Below are 17,455 nucleotides of genomic sequence, written 5' to 3'. Positions count from 1 at the left end.
ATCTACTTGGCTGTTTTTCCATTGCAACTTTGGCATATGTAGCATGGCTTGGCCCGTCTTCTCTTCGGACGCCAACGTTTGATATCTCCTTGTATAATAGATCTTCCAAACAAACCTTGATATCAACACTGAAACGCAACCCCAGCCTTACTAGCAACATTCCCACCCCTCCCCGCAAATCCCGTCCCCTCAGACGAAATCTCCACCAACCCCGGCGCAATCCCCTCCTTATCCTTCTTCTTCTTCTTCTTCTTGCCCTCATCCTTCTCCTCTTTCTCCTTCTCTTTATCCTTAACTACACTCCGCCCCGTCAAGTCCGTCTCACAAACATAGCATAGTATAAGACCGGCCAATTTCGCACTTGCTTCTTGCTCCTCCTTACTAGCGTGCGGATCTGGCGCGTCGTGCGGCGTCATGAATTTGTCGACGCAGGGCTTGCATATTACGTGGCCGCAGGGTTTGGTCACTACCAAAAGAAGCCAACATTAGCACCCATTTCTCAAGTCAGTGAAGGGATGGAGAAGGTGAACATACACATAACCTTCACCGTATTCGTCAACGTCTTCTTACAGCTCGGACAGACCCGCACCATGTTCCCATCAGCCCCCGCCTCCTCTGTAAAGTGGACATCGACGAGCGATTTCAGGGAATAGGAATGTGTCTTTTGTTCCGTGGAGCCTGGGCAAAGGGGTTGGAGTTTCACTGTCTTGGCGAGTGTATTTTCGTCGGCGTTTGTCCCTGGTGTTAAGCTGGGAACCCAGAATGAGGGGAGGGTATCTTTGTTTGAGGAGGCCTGCACCACACATTACAGTTAGTCCATGTCCAACACTCAGAATGGGGCAAGTTTGGTATAAGGGTAAATTTACCTTCTCCCTCTTCGTCCTCACCATCTCCTCCTCATCATTCTTCTCATCCCTCTCGCCAACCTTCCTCTTTTTCGGATTCCCCCGATCATCAAACCCCATAGATACCATTTCAAACTCCCTAACTTCACGTTCTCTTCCCTCCTCTTTTGACCTCGCATTTTCCTCCTCAATGGCCTTCCTCGCAGCCTCTCTTTCCTTCTCAAGTCTAGCAATTTCCTTCCGCTGCGCAAGAAGGTCACTTATAGCGCACTCCCGACAGAATAAGTCGCCGTTATGCGCGCATGCGACGGAAGGCGTGCGCGAGGGATGAAGACATAATCGACATGAGCCGAATGGGAGGAAGGAGTCCCGGCCGATAGAGGAGCGCTGGGTTCCCCAGGAGTTGCGGAGGAGGGAGCGTTCGTAGGATGTGAAGTGCGGGAGGGAGGTGTTTCGTTTTGAGTGCGCCATTTTTGCTTTTTGGTCGGTGAGGTGTAGACCCGGTCGGGTGTATGTGTATTGATAAAGAAGGACAATGACTTCGAGGCGGTCCGCGTTGTTCAGGGCATGCGGGTAGTCGACCTCAGTGGTGGAGGTAATAAAGCCTTGGGGGTCGGGAGTTGCGGCGGTCGAGGATTCATGTAAGAACGAAGCGCCGAGGTCTACCGCATTTAGAAAGCCATTCGCTTGATGTGTATGGTCTAGACGGCAAAAGGCTCTAGATGTTGAATGTAGAATGAAGTTGGTTAGATAATCGTCATGAATTTAATGCGGAGTCGAGACCGAAGCTCCCCCCTCACCGCCCGCCGATCATCTCGATCTATACAGATGGGACTGAGTAGCTAGCTACAAACACTAGACTGTAGGACTGGAGAGTATTTGATTCGACTATCCTCTAACAAATGTAGTAAGACCAATGTATATTACTCGACCATCGAGACCATGCTTTTCGGTAACTATAGTTGGCCCCTTACTTTCGCTTCACCATAACGTACGGGATCTCGACATCCTCCTCCGTCTGGTCCTCGGCGGTCACCTCGAAGATGACGTTTCTTTGGTGGTCGGGGATTGGCTTCTTGCTGATGTGCTCGACAAGCTTGCTCATTCTGTAAAGTAGTGGTAAGTAGGGAATCGGGGATCTTGGAACTTAGGTAACTTACTTCATGGGAAGACGGTCCTTGACTTTGGATGGACCGTAGAAGCTGGCATACAGCAGACTGACACCAGAGCTGACCATGCTGATCTCCAGACCAAGGTCCTGGAAGTGCTTGAGGAAGTCCTGCAGAGGAATGTCGTCGACCTCGAAGCGGTCCCAGATCTGGTCGATAGCGACCTCGCCGTCCTTGCCCTGGTACTTGGTCTTAGGGCTAGCAATGGGCTCACTGAAGCCGAAGAAGGGCAGCGCAAGGTTAATGAAACCGTTCTTGTACTGCTCAATATCGTCCTTGCCGTCGATAATCTTGACCAACTCCAAGGCAACCAAGCCCGTAACAAGGGCAGTGGTTGTGGCAATGGCGGGAATAATCTTTCCGGCAATGAACTTAGTCTTGTGGTGATCAGCAGGAGGAATGTCGTAGTTCTCAGCACGGAGGTTACTGGCTGCCGTGATGAAATCGATGTGGTGGTTGGTGTCGTCGTCCTTTTCGAACTCAACGGGGTGCAGGCGGAAGCCAGCAAGCGTTTTGGGAGAGGGAAGGACGTCAACGAGCTGCTGAATCTCGTCGTTGTCATCGAAGGAAGACCCGGCGGCAGCGTTGGGGTCGGGGTCGTTCTCATTCGCCTGGATCTTGATTCCGGACTTGGGCGTGAACTCAGGAATGATCATGTTGTCGACAATCTTTCTGTAAGCACCCTTGTCATAGCCGGGGTCCTTGATTCCGTAGTTGAAGGCGTGGAGGTTGGCGCCTGCAATGATGAAACCGAGGTGGGTAGGGCTAGAGCTATCGAACTTGAGCGGCGTAGGAGCACGCTTGGGCCCAGACCAGAAAGGCTGGCCTGTTGATGTGGTGGAGTCCTTGGGGAAGTTGTAGAGCAGTTGCTGGATGGCGTTGTTATACTGCGCCTCGAATTGGTTGCGGGCCCACACAATGCAATCATCGAAAGTCAAAGGCTTATCAGTAACCAAGAAATCGCGCAGGTGCTCCAGGGTCTGCTTCTCGTTGCCAGCCTGCTTGAGTGTCTGCTCAATGTAGTTAGGCTGGGACAAGTACATGTTGACAGCCTCGGGAGGTCCAACGAAACATGTCTGGAAGACGTCCCTGGCCCACGCGATTGTGTGCTCGATACGGTTGGGGAAACTCTTGAGGGTACACATAGGGAACGACTTCTCCGGAGGATCTTGAGAGCTGGAGTAAGACTCAGTAATGTGGGGAAGAACGACCTGCGTGTTACCCTTGGTACCAAGAGTACCGCTCTCCAGGAGCGGCTTGCGGAAGAAGACACAACGGCGGTCGACGTATGTTCTCGCCTCGACATTGTCAAGAGCGTTTGTGACACCATCAAGTCCCTCCCAGAAGTCCTCATTGAAGACGTTCTCGGTGTCTGCGCCGACGCGGTCTTTGAGGGTCACAATCTTGCCCTCCAGCTCGGGGTTCATCGCCCGCACGGCAGCGGAAGCGCATTCACTCTTGAGCTTGCCAACATCCTTGGTGCGGAACAGGAATTGACGGTTCAGGTTGCTCTTCTCGATCTGGTCCATATCTGTAACATAGATCTTGCCCTTGGGGCCGGTACCAAGACCCATCATGGCCCAGTTCTTCAGGGTCTCACAGCCAATAGCACCGGCACCGACCAGGAACTGGGTGAGATTGGCAATCTTGTCCTGGAACTCCTTACCGAAAACAGCGATCTGTCCATCGTAACGGGTACCGAGAGGCTTACATGTCTCCTCGGACCGGGTGACTGATGTAGGTAGAGACTCAAGAGAGTCGAAGTAGAGCCATTGTTGAACAGGACCGAACTTGCCGGACACGGCCTTCAGGACTTCCTGTGCCACAATACCACCGAAGAAAGCAGCCAGGGGGTTAAGATCACCCTGGGCTTGGTAGGCCAGCTCCTTGATGAGCTTCTCATCCAGCTCAACCTTCTCTTCCTGGCTAGAGGCCAGTTCGTTAGCAACCTTCACAAACTCTGAAGCATCGCTCTCGTGATGAGGACGAGGGGGGTGACCCTTGGCCTCTACAAACTTGTGAAGAGCCTGAACACCGATGTGGAGCTGCTGGGGTCGGTCAAACTTGGCAAAGTCGGACATGACGAGTTCGGGCTTCTTGATCTGCTCAGAGAGCGGTTGGAAGTCGACAAACTTGGGCATCTTGACCTGCTGGAACAGGCCACCACCCTGGTAAGTACCAAGGCCGGAAACATCTCCAATGGTAAACGAGTAAGGGCCCTTGACGGTAACCTTCCTTGGTGCACTGTTGTTCAGCCCCTCCATGCCCTTGACTTCAGTGAATGTAACAAAGTCGCCATCTTCCAAGCCATGGCGAGTCTCATCGAGCGCTGAAACAAGACCCTCCTCAGAAATATCGGCCACAATCCCACCTACAGGGTCCTCACCGGTAGAGTCGCCAACAGTGAAGTTCTTTCCAAAGTCGTTGAACAAGTATCCAAAAAGACCAAAAGTGTCGGCGATTGTGATGTAGATGCCGTTCTTGTGACAGAAATCCGCAATCGCCAGCTGGTCCTGCAAAGGGGTCTGGGTAAGAACAACTGCCTGATAGCGCTTCAACTGTTCCAGGTCCTCCGTCAGACTGCTGCCTTCGTGGATTGTGGTTGGAACATAGGAGTTCAACTCGGCGACTCGCGGGGCGCTCGCTTCGGCACGTGGCTTGCCGACATCTTGCGGTGTAAGGAAGAACTGGGAGGAAAGGTCGGCAATCGCGACAGGTGTGGGATCGTAAAGTGTGAGGGACTTGACACCGGCGAGGGCGATGTTTTTAGCTGTAACCGTTAGCACGATGACGTATAGCTATGATTTAGCCAAGCTTACCGATCTCAACACCGAGACCCTTCAGACCAACGACGAGAACATTCGACGAGCCCATGCGCTTCATGGCTTCGTGTCCAAGGACATACCTAGCCATTTGTTAGTATCGGGTTTGTATGTGTTTGGGGCTTCGGGGTGCTCACAGCTGTCGGCTGTACAGAGATTCGTCGATCTCGCCATGCTTGATCTTCTCCACCGTGTCCTGGGTCGGCGTATCGACCTGCATCTTGGAGTCCTATCATCATCAGCCCATATATTCTAATGTTTATACCGCATGACTCACCGTCATGGCCTTCTTCTCTGGTCGAGTCTCAGAATCGGCAGACGCTCTTCGCTTTCCCGGCTTCGCAGCGTCACGAACGGGGAGGTCGGAGGAGGAAATTGTGATAGTGGACAGATGAAAGCCTTGCTCTAGGCAAGACTTTCAAGCAAGGTCGGCTTGTGTTTACAGCTCTCAGGATATGCCCGAGAGGAAACAGAAGCGGTGTGGTCCGACAGCGGAGGAGCTTGAAGCTCAGAACGCGGGGTCGGACAGATGGAGGATGGAGGAGGTCGTGTAGATGATGGAGATGGAGAAGTTGTAAAGAGCGAGGAAATGACAAAAGTCACGATGGACGCGGGGTATGAAGGAGGAAGTTCAGGCTTGGTCAGAAGTCGATTAATAACGACAGATACAGAGTCTCGACGCTTCGACGTAATGGAGGGGAACTCAGGAATGGTTACCTAATCCCTGCCTGAGGCTGTAGTGCAAAGCAAGAGCACGTGACTTTTGCACCACTGCGCCTCTCAAGAACGAGCGAGGTCTGCCTCGACCGTGAATATCATACAATTTTCGTAGCATCTTGATTGAATGTTGAATCTGCAGACTCTGGTGGAATGATTACGGCTTTCAGCACGATTTGATTGGGCTAGTGTGTGGTTATGTACTTGCGCTTGTCAGTTATATATTTTGTCCGGAGAGTCTTGCGTTTAGATCAACAGGGGGGCCTCAGCAAAGCAACCATAGAGTGTACTGAGTACCAAACATTGCAACATGAGTTTTTCTAAGAGAAACGGACGAATTATCTGAAAGTTAGCCACACAACCAAAGCAAAAAGCTGGAATCCGGATTGTGAGAAGTGGAAGTCGCGAAAGCGAGACTACTCTGTATAGCTACGAGAAATTGAACCGTCGATCACGAAACCGCCAGGATCTGCCCCCCGGCATCGGCCCCCAAACAGACCGACTATCAAACGCGCGAAGTAACCTAACTACAAAGGTCCCTAGATGGGATGGAGGTGGTAAAAAGAACGAGGGAGATGTCGCCATCGGCATGCCGACGGAAGTCTCGGCAAGCGAAGGAAAAGCAAGTATTCGGGCCGAAGATCTCAAAGTGGCGCGCTTGCAGCGCATCACAATTTCAAACCCTGAAATTTCTGGTTGATAATCTTTAGCTAAGCTGCTAAGGACCCGTCAAGCTGTCAGGAACTAAGGAAATAGAGTAAGGATCCAGGCACCGGCGTCCCCAATTGGCTTTCCAGCGTTGCAATGCACCCACTTTTGATGGGATTTCCCGCGCCGTGTTTGCAGGGCAATCTATTAGTGTGGAAAAGGGCCCATGTTTGCACCCTGCAGAAGCTTGATAAGCATTACTGATCGGTTCCTAATGCTACGCCAGCAGGGCTTGTTTCAGAATTGGGGCTGGCGTCGGATTCTACACCCTTCTGCGGGTGAACGTTCGCGTTAGACTGGTGAAAAAGCTTGATAATCGGTCCCGGTGGGTTAGTTGTGCGGACAGATGGGACCTCGTATAAAGGGTCCTATCCGTTGTCCAAGATGCCCTTCATCTTCAGTTTAGCAAGGCAAATATTTGAGCCATGACCAAGACGCTACTTTCCTCCCTTGCCCTCGCGGCTCTCTCGCTAGGCGCGGCCGCATCGTACTCCCACTATGACTTTGTCATTGTCGGTGGTGGTACCAGTGGGTTGGTAGTCGCCAACAGGCTCTCGGAATTGAACAACGTCACTGTTGCCGTTATCGAGGCTGGAGACTCGGTGTACAACAACTCGGACGTCATCAATATCATGGGCTACAGTCTGGCTTTCGGGACTGAGATCGACTGGGCCTATGAGACTGTCAATCAGACCTATGCAGGAGGTGCGACACAGATCATTCGTGCCGGAAAGGCTCTAGGCGGTACGAGTACTATCAATGGTAAGCCACTATTCCTTCTCACAATGTTAAATTGGTAGGGGACATGTACTCATTAGGCCTTCGATAGGAATGTCCTACACCCGCGCCGAAGATGTCCAAATCGACAACTGGGAAAAGGTCGGAAACAAGGGCTGGAACTGGAAGAACCTAATGTACTACTACAAGAAATCGGAAGGCTTCGAGGTTCCTACCAAGGACCAGATCGCTCACGGCGCCACCTACAACCCTGATTACCATGGCACTGACGGACCCTTGAAGGTGGGATGGCCCGACGCAATGACCAACAGCAGCGTCGTTACTGCTCTCAACGAGACGTTCGAAAGCGTCGGTATCCACTACAACGCTGACTCTGAAGGTGGCCATATGGTTGGATTCACTGTTCACCCTGACACCCTCGACAGGGAGAACAATGTCCGTGAGGATGCTGCTAGAGCCTACTACTGGCCTTACACCTCTCGCTCGAACTTGAAGATTATCCCGAACACTAGTGCAAACAAGCTGGTTTGGGCTAACAGCACCCATGGCGATGCCGTTGCAGTTGGTGTCGAGGTTACTGGTGCTCATGGAACCGAGATAGTCTATGCCTCCAAGGAGGTCATCCTCTCCGCTGGTGCTCTCAGGTCCCCGGCCCTTCTTGAACTTTCTGGTGTCGGCAACTCAGACATCCTCAACAAGTACAACATCCCGGTCAAGGTCAACCTCCCCACAGTCGGCGAGAACCTTCAAGACCAGAACAACAACGGCATCACCTGGGAAAGCAACGAACTCCTCGCTGGCCTTGCAACATTCTCCGCTCTCCCCTCCGTCAACCAACTGTACGGCGACAAAGTCACTGCCCTGGCGTCATACGTCAAGTCCAACCTCGCCAGCTACGCGAAGAACGTCTCGCTTGCCTCCAACGGCGTCGTCAAGGAGTCAGACCTCCTGACTGCCTTTGAGCTTCAATATGACCTGATCTTCGAGTCCCAGGTTCCGTACGCAGAACTGGTCTTCTCACCTAGCGGAACAACCTTTGCGACTGAGTACTGGCCTCTCCTCCCCTTCTCTAGAGGCCACGTCCACATCCAGTCCGCCGATGCTGCGAAGCTCCCCGCCATCAACCCGAGATACTTCATGTTTGAGCAAGACGCCGAGTCGCAGATCCAGGTTGCGCACTATCTCCGGGAGCTCTTCGCTACTGAGCCCCTGAGTGGGATTGTGGGCGAGGAAGTCTCTCCTGGCCTTGAGGCTCTTCCTACCAATGCCTCGACCGCTGCTTGGACCAAGTGGGTTCAGGCTAACTGTGAGTTCTTCCTTACTATTCCCTTATATATGTCTATCATATACTAACCCACCCCCTTTTAGACCGCGGAAATTACCACCCCGTCGGCACAGCCAGCATGCTCCCCCGCGAGAACGGTGGAGTCGTTGACCCCGAGCTCAAGGTCTATGGCACGAAGAATGTCCGCGTTGTTGATGCTTCGGTTGTGCCATTCCAGCTCTGCGGTCACTTGGTTAGCACGCTATATGCTATTGCTGAGAAGGCGTCGGATTTGATCAAGGAGAGCCATGCTTAGGGTTCTTTCAACAGACTATAGACAGCGTGTTATTGCCTTGTAGAATACCATCAATCAATCTATTTGCAACTACAAACGTGAAAAATATTCCTTGATGTAATTTAAGCAAACTTGTGCTGTCTCGAGGAATAGCTTAGGATGTATCAGCAGGGCTGTCTGCAAGCATGAGAGTACCTAAGTGCCAAGAGGATCCTGAAATACTGCGTAGGACATGTAGATAGATAAGACTTGTTTGATAAGCCATTTGTTTAGATTACTGAAGCCCTCGCATAGTCCGCGATGTCCCTGGCCTTTTTAGATATGTCCATCCCCGCTCCTCCAACTTAGTCTCGGGCGCACCTGCATGATTACAGAATTTCTGATAACGGCCACCTATGGTAATGAAACCGTAGATCCTATCATATCACCGATTGGTTTTTGAGCACTCAGTTTTCTCTGCGAATAACAGCCACCTCCTATCAGTCAAAGGGCTCGGGAGCTCTTGCGTGTATACCGAAGGGCGCGGTTCAACTGGTCTCCAATTCCCCACGCGTTCTCTAAGAAGGCCAGAAAAAGCAAACACCCGGACGCGTTCTAGTACGATATCCGTGATACTGTGCGGGGTAATTAAAAGCAGGCAAGAAAATCCTTTACGGCGACGGTTACCGATTCAGAGTCACAGATATTAGGGTACAAACGGTATTTGTACCCTATATAAGTACAATCCCAATCAACCATTCTATTGTCGTCCCCCCCTTTAAGTTAAAGGCATACTGCCTAATTCCCAGCCATCATGTCTACAACAGACAGCCCATTCACAACCGACCAATTGAACCTATACCTCGAGCGCATCCACTACGCCGACGACGCAAATGCCACAGACACCTCGCGCCTAGCAACCCTCCAAGCAGCCATCGAGAAAAAGCCCCTATTCGCACTGAACGAGCTGCAAAGGCGTCACCTAGCCAGCATCCCCTGGGGAAATACGGCTCTGCACTATTCAACGCACCACTCCATCTCAACCCACCCCACGGCCGTCTTTGAGAAACTGGTTGTTCAACGTCGTGATGGCTACTGCATGGAGAATACCAACCTTTTATACTTTGTTCTGCGGGCTCTAGGATATAAGGTTTATCCCACTGCTGCACGGGTGAGCCGTGCCGCCCTTCCTGGCAATCGGGATGAGGAGGAGGGGTATATCGCGCTGAGCCATATGGTGCTCATTGTTCGTATCGGCCCGAGGAAATATATGGTGAGTGGCATTAACTACTAAGCTATCCTACTGTCCACTAATACAAGCACTGAAAGGTCGACGTTGGCTTCGGCCGCAACGCCCCCACCAGTCCCCTCCAACTCCAACTCGAAGTCCACATCGCAGTGCGCCTATTCGCCCCCATGGAGATGTCGGTAGTGAAAGAACCCCTATCTGAATCCGTAGACGAGACACAAAGATTCTGGGTTTTCAAGACCCACAATCGGAATGACCCTGACAGCCCCTGGATCCCGCAGTACTGCTTCTCCGAAGTCGAGTTTCTGCCAGAGGACTTTGGCATGATAAACTTCTTTACCAGCCAGAGCCGCACTATGTTCTTTACTCAGCAGCTGGTCTGTACGAAGCTTATTCTGGAAGAAGGCGGATTTGAGCCTCTAGGGATCTATATTTTATCTGGGACGGAGGTTAAGAAGGTTATTGGAGGTGTGAGCGAGGTTGTTGCTCGTTTCACGAAGGAGGAGGATCGGGTCGAGGCATTGAAGGAGTATTTTGGTATGAGCTTTCTTCCGTATGAGGTTGAGGGGGTTCGAGGGTTGTCGTCTGAGATTCGGTCTGGATGAAGGAGTTCAGGAGGTCGACTTGTTATAGACATTTCTCTTGGTCCTGTATCGAGTGTATATACTTTGGAACAGATTAACGTGTGTGAACTTAGAACTCCAACATTGCTTATTTGCAGACCTCGGTCGAACTTACCCCTGAGAAATAACCTAACCTCAACGTCAAGTACCCTGCGGCGGCAAAGACATCCACTGTTAGAAAGTTCTTGATATACAGGCCAAAGGCGTCATGAAAGAGCAGCAAGAGGTATCCATTTAACTTCTCCGATCTTAGCCAGGCTTCATATGTGTCTACCTCTCCAACTTGCTCGACTTTCCCGACGGGATCCTTTAAGTGAATGGAGCCCGGTCGGGTGATTTTGCAAGGAATCCGTGGTTCCGGGCTTGTTGAAAGTGGTGATATAACAACGGAAAGGCACTGGAGGCAAGTAGGTGCCCAGAGGAGCTCGCTTTGCCGATGTGGCAGTGACTGGATAGGTCCTAGAGCAGTATGTTATCTCTAGCTATCCTGTCTAGCATGCTTATCTGGCTTACATCGGGGGTAAGCGGGGAATCTTCAAGTAGTACCTGCCCGGGAAACTATACATTTGAATTTTTTCAGCAGATTGAAGCTCCTCATGATATCTTGCGACGCAAAGTCAAATATGATTCCACTGCCTATTGGATGCCATCAGCCGTTTCCCCCAGAAGCTAGCAGGGCAGCGGAGGCTGGGAGATACCTGTCCGGGCGTGCCTGCAGATATGGTAGCCACCAAGCCGGACCTACTCCGACGACGTCGTTGTGTGCGGGGTAAGATAAGACTGGACTCAAATTGACATATAACCACACCGATTTCGAAAGTATTGCTTGATATAAACTTAACCTACCGCGCAATACCTGTGTTTTGGGATTGACAAGGGCCCTCTTCACAGCGCGGGATATCCATTTCATCATACCGCCGAACTCGCACCATGGCTGGAGATAAGATTCAAGATATGCATGTTGCTATTGTCGGTAGGTTTTCATGCACTTCCAACATGCCCTTCAACGAGTAATGAATCTTACTAGGTGCTGGGATCGCGGGTCTTGCCCTCGCTATAGGGCTATGCAAGAAAGACGTGCCATTCACGGTCTACGAAGCAGCCTCTGAATATTCAACCGTTGGGTATGTTCACGCCTTGTCGTTCCTGCATTGATAGACCATTTCATACCCAGAATGAACCCAAATTAGATGTATCAGCGCCTCTAACTTTTCTTCCCAATAGCGCGGGCATTGGATTCGGGCCGAACGGGGATCTGGCACTGAACATGATCGAAGAAGAGTTCCGTCCAAAGTTCGACCGCGTTTGCATTGGTAACAGGCCCGAGTCTAAGAATTGTATCTATTATGAAGGACTGCTTCTTCAGGAGGGTCTTGGTATGTACATATCCCTTTGCCTACGATTTTCACCTGGTGAGACATCGTACTAATTCTATTGTGGTATAGGGCTCAAAGAGCCCTGGCGAGGCAACTCGTCCTGGGGCCACCCAGACTATGTCCGCAGAGCTGTACATAGACCCATATGCTATCGCGAATGGTGACAATTTCTCGTAGAGCAGTGCTAACCCTGAGCCAGGGCCACCGCAACGCCGTGCTCCAAATCATGACCAGCTTTATCCCCATCGAAACCGTACAATTTAACAAACGCTTAACATGGATAAAGCAGCATCCCGACAAAGTCGCCTTGAGCTTCGCGGATGGTTCCACTGCCGAAGCAAGTCTGCTGGTTGGCGCAGACGGCATCAAGAGTGTCATCCGCGAGCACGTTCTATCACCAGGATACCCTACCCAAGTTGACCCCATCTACTCCGGCTCCTACTGCTACCGCGGCGTGATCCCGACCTCCGAAGCCGAAGAGATATTCGGGGACTTGACCGGTGTAGCAAAAATGTACTTGGGTGACAACCGCTGTTGCGTTACATATCTAATTTCTGAAGGAAAGGTACGTCCGCTAATTCCGTTGCCGCCTAGATGAGGGAATCCCGTTAAGTCGTCTTCACGATCCAGGAATTCAACTTCCTCCTGTGCGTATCGGACCCGAAACCCTGGGAAATAGCCAAAGCCGTATCCGAGAAAGTGACACCAGAAACAATGATGGCCGACTTCTCCGATCCCTCCATCGACGATCGATTCAGAAGACTGCTTCGCAGAGCAATGCCTATAAAATGGGGTCTCTTCCACCACAGACACACATCAACGTACTACCGCGACCGCGTCATCCTCCTAGGCGACAGCGCGCACGCCTCCCTTCCTTTTCAGGCTGCTGGTGCGGGCCAAGGACTAGAAGACGCATTGGTACTGTCTAATGTACTTGCTAGTATCTATCATGCGCCTGGTCGCAAGGAGGACGCTTTGGGACCGTATCTGAAGGCCGGGTTCAAGGGGTATGATGCTGTTAGGAGGCCGCGGGCGCAGAGGCAGCTAGAACGTGCTTACGAGATGGCGCAGATGCTCTACCACCAGCATCCGGAGACAGGGTCGGACATGTATAAGGTCTTGGAGACGTTGCAACATGGCTGGTTTGAATGGATATGGTTTCATGATTTGGAGGGGGATGTAAAGGAGGCTACGAGGGGGGTGGATGAGATTGCTAACAAGAAAATGGGGACATTGTAAATAGCTTGCTGACTTTGATCTAGCAGTATTTATTTTCATATTCCGACTTCGGTAGATTGAGCACCAAGTCACTTGTAAGGGTAGTGGAGCTGCTGAAAATTGAGATCAACCTCGCCGATTGAGTAATCCAGCAAAAGCGGGATTCCCATGGGATGGATATTCATGCTGGGTACTCATGGACAAGCCGTTATTGCTTGCTTGCTTGCTTACTTGACTCTGGGAACTTGGGTCCTGATCCGTAAGTACAACATGACCTTCTGTAGTTGGAGCCCTATCAGTCCACACTGCGTAATAGTTATGAAGTGAAACTCTACCAGCGCAAGGCCGTGGACAAGAATTAATGTGCGTATAAGTCTGAAATGTGGTCTAGCGAGGCCTATGTTGCGCCGCTTTACTAGACATTGTTAGAAGCTTGGAATGAGAATAGTGGTCATTTGAAGAATGAGGATTACTATGTGTACCTTAAGGACTGTCTTTGGGGATGATCTGAGGGTCCTGGGCCAGTCTGTCGAATAAGACGATGAAAGGGAATAGTCCAAGGTGGACGAGCCATCTGTTACACTCCTCATCACCAGTTTAGAATTTTTGATTGCTCGAACTATGTACCTCATCTATAGTCTTCCACAGGCGGGAGAATTAGTGCCACATTTCTACACTACTGTACAGACAATGAGGATAAGTTTGGCCCTCCCCAGCCGGATTCCTAACAGTCCCCCTTGTCAATGACGAGGCACTCATGACGAGAAGCCTTGGTATATAATACGGTTTTTATGACGCTAAGTAGTATCCGGAGGATGTCTAATATATCGGAGAAGCTTCATGCAAATTCGGAGTAAGCCCAGGACTGGCAAGGGGGCCTCGCATCTACCCTATTAGTAAGCGGTATAGCCCTAACTTAGCTTGTTGTGCAAGTGATGTTTGACCAATGTTCTTTGCGATAGGCCAGTTGAACCAACCCTGCAAGCTCAAGTGTGTACGATAGCATGGCTCTCCGGCCTCTCTGCTCTGCTCGGTGTATACCCGGGGTAAGCGCGAGCAGCAGATCTGCCGTGTGCAAAAATAGGGGCGGAGGTGTTGCACAGAAGGTGTAGGAGTCGGTGAGATCTGCAACACCTCCGCCCTATTTTTGCACACGGCAGATTGCCTCGTGCGGCAACAACGACTCTTTCTTGCCGCCAGCCGTAGACTCCATTGTAGAATGTACAAAGGGTCACGGCAAAACAAAACATCAACATCTCTTCTTCTCTTAGCTCCAGCGTAGTACTGACTTCTCAATTATACAATAAAATAGGATCTCCCACTAAACACCCAATATGCCTCTATCGTCGGATATTCAAGAGTTCATTAAGTGTTTCGGGAGTAGCTGGACTTCATCGGTAAACAGAGCCTGCGAGCTATTCTTTGAGTTGTGTCATGCATCGCTCCCTGAAGTTCCTTCGCGGCCGCCCATCAGACACGACAAGGATGTTAAGTATGGACCGCACGAGCGACATCGTCTAGACGTGAGTTGCTTCATATGCAGGTATTATTCGGTTACTTTGCTCTTCTTCCTTGAGACTGTTGCTGAATATTTTATGTTTAGATTTTCTATTCTTCTGTCGCTACAGCCAATGAGCCACGGGCACTTCCTGTAGTTGTGTTCTTCCACGGCGGCGGTTTCAAGATAGGTGATAATGCGATTACACCACATATGCATGCAAATATCGGTACATTCCACCAAGTTCGCTGTAGAGCAAAAACAGAATATTTCACTAACAACAAAGCAAAGGCCGCTTTCTCGCTGTGAATGGCATGGTCGGAGTCCTCGGAACATACCGCCTCCTCCCCGAAGCTCGATTCCCGGATGGGATGGAGGATATAGCCCGCGCCTTGCGCTGGCTTCGGGAGAAAGCGCGCCTATACGGGGGAGATCCGAAATCCATTTTTGTACTCGGTCATAGTGCTGGTGGAGCCCATGTGGCTATGGCACTGTTTTCAGGGCTCCTGAGGCAAGGTCATAACCATGTGCCGCGCGGAATTATGTTTCTAAGCACCGCAATTGCGTATGATCTCACCAAGGAACCTAGAAGGTCAGATATGGAGCTGTATTATAATACCCGGGACCACAAAAAGATCGAGGCGCTGTCCGGGTTGGGAATGCTTCGGCGCTTGCCCTGCAATGTGGCAGAATCAGAGGAACGACATCAAACAAATTTGCCCGAGCTCTTTATTGCGCTGGCGGACTATGACTTCACGGAATGTGTGCGCGGGAACTTGAACTTTGTGGAGGAATTGACATTGCAGAGAGGTCGAATGCCGCGGTTTGAAGTATGGCATGGGCATAATCATGTCAGTTACGTTTTGTCCATTGGATTGCCTGGTGATGAAACTGGTCCGATGATTGTGGAGTGGGTTGGGGAATGTCTTTCCGGTCCAGAGAGACAGTAGGTTGATGGTTATACTTTTCTTCCTTCACATTATCCAGGTTAGTTCTAGGAAGCTCTCAGACAAATAGTTTACGTTACTCCCACGCGGTAAGAAATAGCATAGCAACTCCACCACTTAAACTGTAGCCCGAAACCTCCAGAGAATATAGAGCACGGGCATCGGCAGTGCACTGATGTTTTCCAAGATTCTCAAAGTCTAATGCACGCCTATATTCTTATGGAAATGCATCCCGGCACCTGTTATCCCATCAGCCGCGCATGCCGCTATACAGCCATCGGCTTTTGCAAAGTATAGACTATTTAATTTAATGATAACCATGAAGGCTAACAAAGCCGCCCGCGAAACTACCAATCCACCTTCTCGCCACTAGTGTTGACAAACGAGCCGGATGTAGTCGACTTTTCCGCCTTGTCGATCTGTAAAGAAGTCAGATATGCACACACCTACAGTGTAATTCAACCCATACCTGTGCTACAATTCCATTGACGCAGTCTTCAAGCGTCATGGGGGCCTTTTCGAGCCCGTAGTATTGTGCTGCGCGATCACCCAGGTCTGTCTGGACAAGACTGTTGGCGTGGAAAGTAAGCGGCATCATGTCAGTTTCCATTCCTTCCCAATATCAAGTCAAATAGAGAGCTATAGCAAGAGGATTACTTACCCAGGATCAACAGCCAGCGTAACCAAATACCCATTCTCGACATGGATCTTCCTCACCATAAAGTTCCCAGCGGCCTTGGACATCCCGTACGGCCCCGTCAAAGTCTCCATCTTCCCAATAAACCCAATACTAGCCAGTAGAGTCGAAATGTAAATAAATTTTGGAGCCTTGCCATTCTGCAACAACGGCGCAACAGCCTTAAACAGCCTTAGCGGACCCAGCGTGTTGATTTCAAAGTGAGACAGGATATCCTCCTCCGATGCCTCCACGACAGGGCCCCAGTGGTCGCAGATACCTGCGTTCGCGATGGCGATGTCGATGTGGCTGATATTGTGCTGGGTTTGGAGGTTGGCTATGGCCTTCGAAGCACTGTGTGAGTCATCTGCGATGATCCTTTCGATGATTAGGTGGGAGGCGTTGCCTCTAGGGAGGGACTCGAGCTCTTTTGTTTTTGGCGAGTTGGTGTCGCGCACTGTTGCGATTACTGTTGTGTTTTCTTGAATGAGGTATTTAGCTACGAGGCCTTTGCCGATGCCTGTGGTTTGTTAGTTGGTGTGGGTGCTGGGCTTCCTGGAACAAACTAGGGCTTACCTCGGCTGGCGCCGGTAATGAGTACGACCTGGCTCATCTTGGGATATACTTCGACGGAAACTGTTTTTGGTGAAGTTGGAACTAGTGTTGTTGAAGGCAGAGTGTTGGAGGTTCTCGTCAGAAAACTCGGTCCTTAAATAGTTATTATTTATTGCCCCGCGAAGCGAAGTGGAGCATGCATCCGGATACCTACACGGGATGGAATAGGGATCGGATGCCCCGACAAGATGATTGCTTTTCTCTGTTGAATTACATAAAACAAGGATATGGGGACTTTGGTCATTGAGACTACGTCTCGGGCAATGGCAGGGCATTGTTGGACGATGATTGCTTTGGCCTTTTCCCCAGAACCCTGAATGCGTTGAGTAGTGGGTATCTCACTTCGGAACAAGCGGAGACGGCGTGTATACATGTCACGCGACCTCGCTGATATGCCAAGACGTCCTCTTGGCCGTCATGTGACGCTCTAGCGAGTCACCCGACCTCCACCCCACAACAGTATTTCGATTTCATATTGATTTCAAACTCCACTATCAATCATACTACCATGTCGTTGCTATCCAAAAATGTTAGTATTTTCATTACAAAAAGTAACCAGAAACTAATATTATATGTTGTTAGAGCGCGTACACCCGCTACCTTGCAGAGGTCGAGAATAGCGGCCTGGAGCTGCCTGAATACACCACGGTAAGTCAAGATTTTCGCGCCTGCTGTGTTCCTAAGGATTTTTTGTTTATTCTAGGTACGATTTGCTA

At 50.6% G+C, this 17,455-nt stretch overlaps 7 protein-coding genes across 7 annotated transcripts; 4 read left to right on the top strand and 3 right to left on the bottom strand.

Moving 5' to 3' along the window:
- Positions 1-51: 51 nt before the first annotated feature.
- On the bottom strand, positions 52-1,618 carry BDV14DRAFT_17787 (putative RING finger domain protein). Its single transcript, XM_073769502.1, has 3 exons — positions 867-1,618; positions 535-793; positions 52-466 (listed from the first exon to the last, which is right to left on the bottom strand). Exons 1-3 carry the CDS (start codon positions 1,314-1,316, stop codon positions 123-125), a joined length of 1,053 nt encoding a protein of 350 aa, XP_073622073.1. The 5' UTR covers positions 1,317-1,618; the 3' UTR covers positions 52-122.
- Position 1,619: 1 nt separating this feature from the next.
- ubaA (E1 ubiquitin-activating protein ubaA) lies at positions 1,620-5,242 on the bottom strand. The gene is made up of 5 exons (XM_073769499.1): positions 5,114-5,242; positions 4,974-5,065; positions 4,834-4,919; positions 2,006-4,784; positions 1,620-1,951 (listed from the first exon to the last, which is right to left on the bottom strand). The coding sequence occupies exons 1-5, from the start codon at positions 5,117-5,119 to the stop codon at positions 1,816-1,818; spliced, it is 3,099 nt and encodes a 1,032-aa protein (XP_073622072.1). The 5' UTR covers positions 5,120-5,242; the 3' UTR covers positions 1,620-1,815.
- A 1,037-nt stretch (positions 5,243-6,279) lies between these two features.
- On the top strand, positions 6,280-8,627 carry BDV14DRAFT_185319 (GMC family oxidoreductase). The gene is made up of 3 exons (XM_073770646.1): positions 6,280-7,023; positions 7,091-8,305; positions 8,368-8,627. Exons 1-3 carry the CDS (start codon positions 6,687-6,689, stop codon positions 8,577-8,579), a joined length of 1,764 nt encoding a protein of 587 aa, XP_073622071.1. The 5' UTR covers positions 6,280-6,686; the 3' UTR covers positions 8,580-8,627.
- Positions 8,628-9,148: 521 nt separating this feature from the next.
- On the top strand, positions 9,149-10,474 carry BDV14DRAFT_207083 (arylamine N-acetyltransferase family protein). Its single transcript, XM_073775071.1, has 2 exons — positions 9,149-9,810; positions 9,867-10,474. The coding sequence occupies exons 1-2, from the start codon at positions 9,352-9,354 to the stop codon at positions 10,389-10,391; spliced, it is 984 nt and encodes a 327-aa protein (XP_073622070.1). The 5' UTR covers positions 9,149-9,351; the 3' UTR covers positions 10,392-10,474.
- Positions 10,475-11,339: 865 nt separating this feature from the next.
- Positions 11,340-13,024, top strand: BDV14DRAFT_207080 (salicylate hydroxylase; the record flags this gene model as incomplete). Its single annotated transcript, XM_073775070.1, has 6 exons — positions 11,340-11,382; positions 11,437-11,533; positions 11,634-11,785; positions 11,855-11,916; positions 11,985-12,350; positions 12,416-13,024. The coding sequence occupies 6 exons, from the start codon at positions 11,340-11,342 to the stop codon at positions 13,022-13,024; spliced, it is 1,329 nt and encodes a 442-aa protein (XP_073622069.1).
- Positions 13,025-14,337: 1,313 nt separating this feature from the next.
- Positions 14,338-15,478, top strand: BDV14DRAFT_207078 (alpha/beta hydrolase; the record flags this gene model as incomplete). Its single annotated transcript, XM_073775069.1, has 3 exons — positions 14,338-14,526; positions 14,607-14,730; positions 14,793-15,478. 3 exons carry the CDS (start codon positions 14,338-14,340, stop codon positions 15,449-15,451), a joined length of 972 nt encoding a protein of 323 aa, XP_073622068.1. The 3' UTR covers positions 15,452-15,478.
- A 108-nt stretch (positions 15,479-15,586) lies between these two features.
- Positions 15,587-16,797, bottom strand: BDV14DRAFT_185318 (SDR family oxidoreductase). Its single transcript, XM_073770645.1, has 4 exons — positions 16,701-16,797; positions 16,110-16,644; positions 15,918-16,017; positions 15,587-15,867 (listed from the first exon to the last, which is right to left on the bottom strand). The coding sequence occupies exons 1-4, from the start codon at positions 16,735-16,737 to the stop codon at positions 15,796-15,798; spliced, it is 744 nt and encodes a 247-aa protein (XP_073622067.1). The 5' UTR covers positions 16,738-16,797; the 3' UTR covers positions 15,587-15,795.
- Positions 16,798-17,455: the final 658 nt, after the last annotated feature.

The sequence above is a fragment of the Aspergillus stella-maris genome (genome assembly GCF_047715825.1).
Source record: "Aspergillus stella-maris strain CBS 113639 unplaced genomic scaffold BDV14scaffold_113, whole genome shotgun sequence".
Classification (NCBI taxonomy): Eukaryota; Fungi; Ascomycota; class Eurotiomycetes; order Eurotiales; family Aspergillaceae; genus Aspergillus; species Aspergillus stella-maris.
Note: the sequence above shows the minus strand (reverse complement) of the source record. Positions and strands in the feature narration are given on the sequence as shown.

What these genes read in the sequence shown, in the direction of transcription:
- BDV14DRAFT_17787 (XM_073769502.1), bottom strand. Translation starts at nt 1,316, where the DNA reads ATGGCGCACTCAAAACGAAACACCTCCCTCCCGCACTTCACATCCTAC. An exon ending in TGAGGACGAAGAGGGAGAAG is followed by an intron (nt 794 to 866) that starts GTAAATTTACCC and finishes TGTGTGGTGCAG; the next exon opens with GCCTCCTCAAACAAAGATAC. An exon ending in GAATACGGTGAAGGTTATGT is followed by an intron (nt 467 to 534) that starts GTATGTTCACCT and finishes TTCTTTTGGTAG; the next exon opens with TGACCAAACCCTGCGGCCAC.
- ubaA (XM_073769499.1), bottom strand. An exon ending in TCTCTGTACAGCCGACAGCT is followed by an intron (nt 4,920 to 4,973) that starts GTGAGCACCCCG and finishes ACAAATGGCTAG; the next exon opens with GTATGTCCTTGGACACGAAG. An exon ending in GGGTCTCGGTGTTGAGATCG is followed by an intron (nt 4,785 to 4,833) that starts GTAAGCTTGGCT and finishes TAACGGTTACAG; the next exon opens with CTAAAAACATCGCCCTCGCC.
- BDV14DRAFT_185319 (XM_073770646.1), top strand. Translation starts at nt 6,687, where the DNA reads ATGACCAAGACGCTACTTTCCTCCCTTGCCCTCGCGGCTCTCTCGCTA. An exon ending in CGGTACGAGTACTATCAATG is followed by an intron (nt 7,024 to 7,090) that starts GTAAGCCACTAT and finishes GGCCTTCGATAG; the next exon opens with GAATGTCCTACACCCGCGCC. An exon ending in CAAGTGGGTTCAGGCTAACT is followed by an intron (nt 8,306 to 8,367) that starts GTGAGTTCTTCC and finishes ACCCCCTTTTAG; the next exon opens with ACCGCGGAAATTACCACCCC.
- BDV14DRAFT_207083 (XM_073775071.1), top strand. Translation starts at nt 9,352, where the DNA reads ATGTCTACAACAGACAGCCCATTCACAACCGACCAATTGAACCTATAC. An exon ending in TCGGCCCGAGGAAATATATG is followed by an intron (nt 9,811 to 9,866) that starts GTGAGTGGCATT and finishes AAGCACTGAAAG; the next exon opens with GTCGACGTTGGCTTCGGCCG.
- BDV14DRAFT_185318 (XM_073770645.1), bottom strand. Translation starts at nt 16,737, where the DNA reads ATGAGCCAGGTCGTACTCATTACCGGCGCCAGCCGAG. An exon ending in CATTACCGGCGCCAGCCGAG is followed by an intron (nt 16,645 to 16,700) that starts GTAAGCCCTAGT and finishes AACAAACCACAG; the next exon opens with GCATCGGCAAAGGCCTCGTA. An exon ending in TCAATGGAATTGTAGCACAG is followed by an intron (nt 15,868 to 15,917) that starts GTATGGGTTGAA and finishes ACTTCTTTACAG; the next exon opens with ATCGACAAGGCGGAAAAGTC.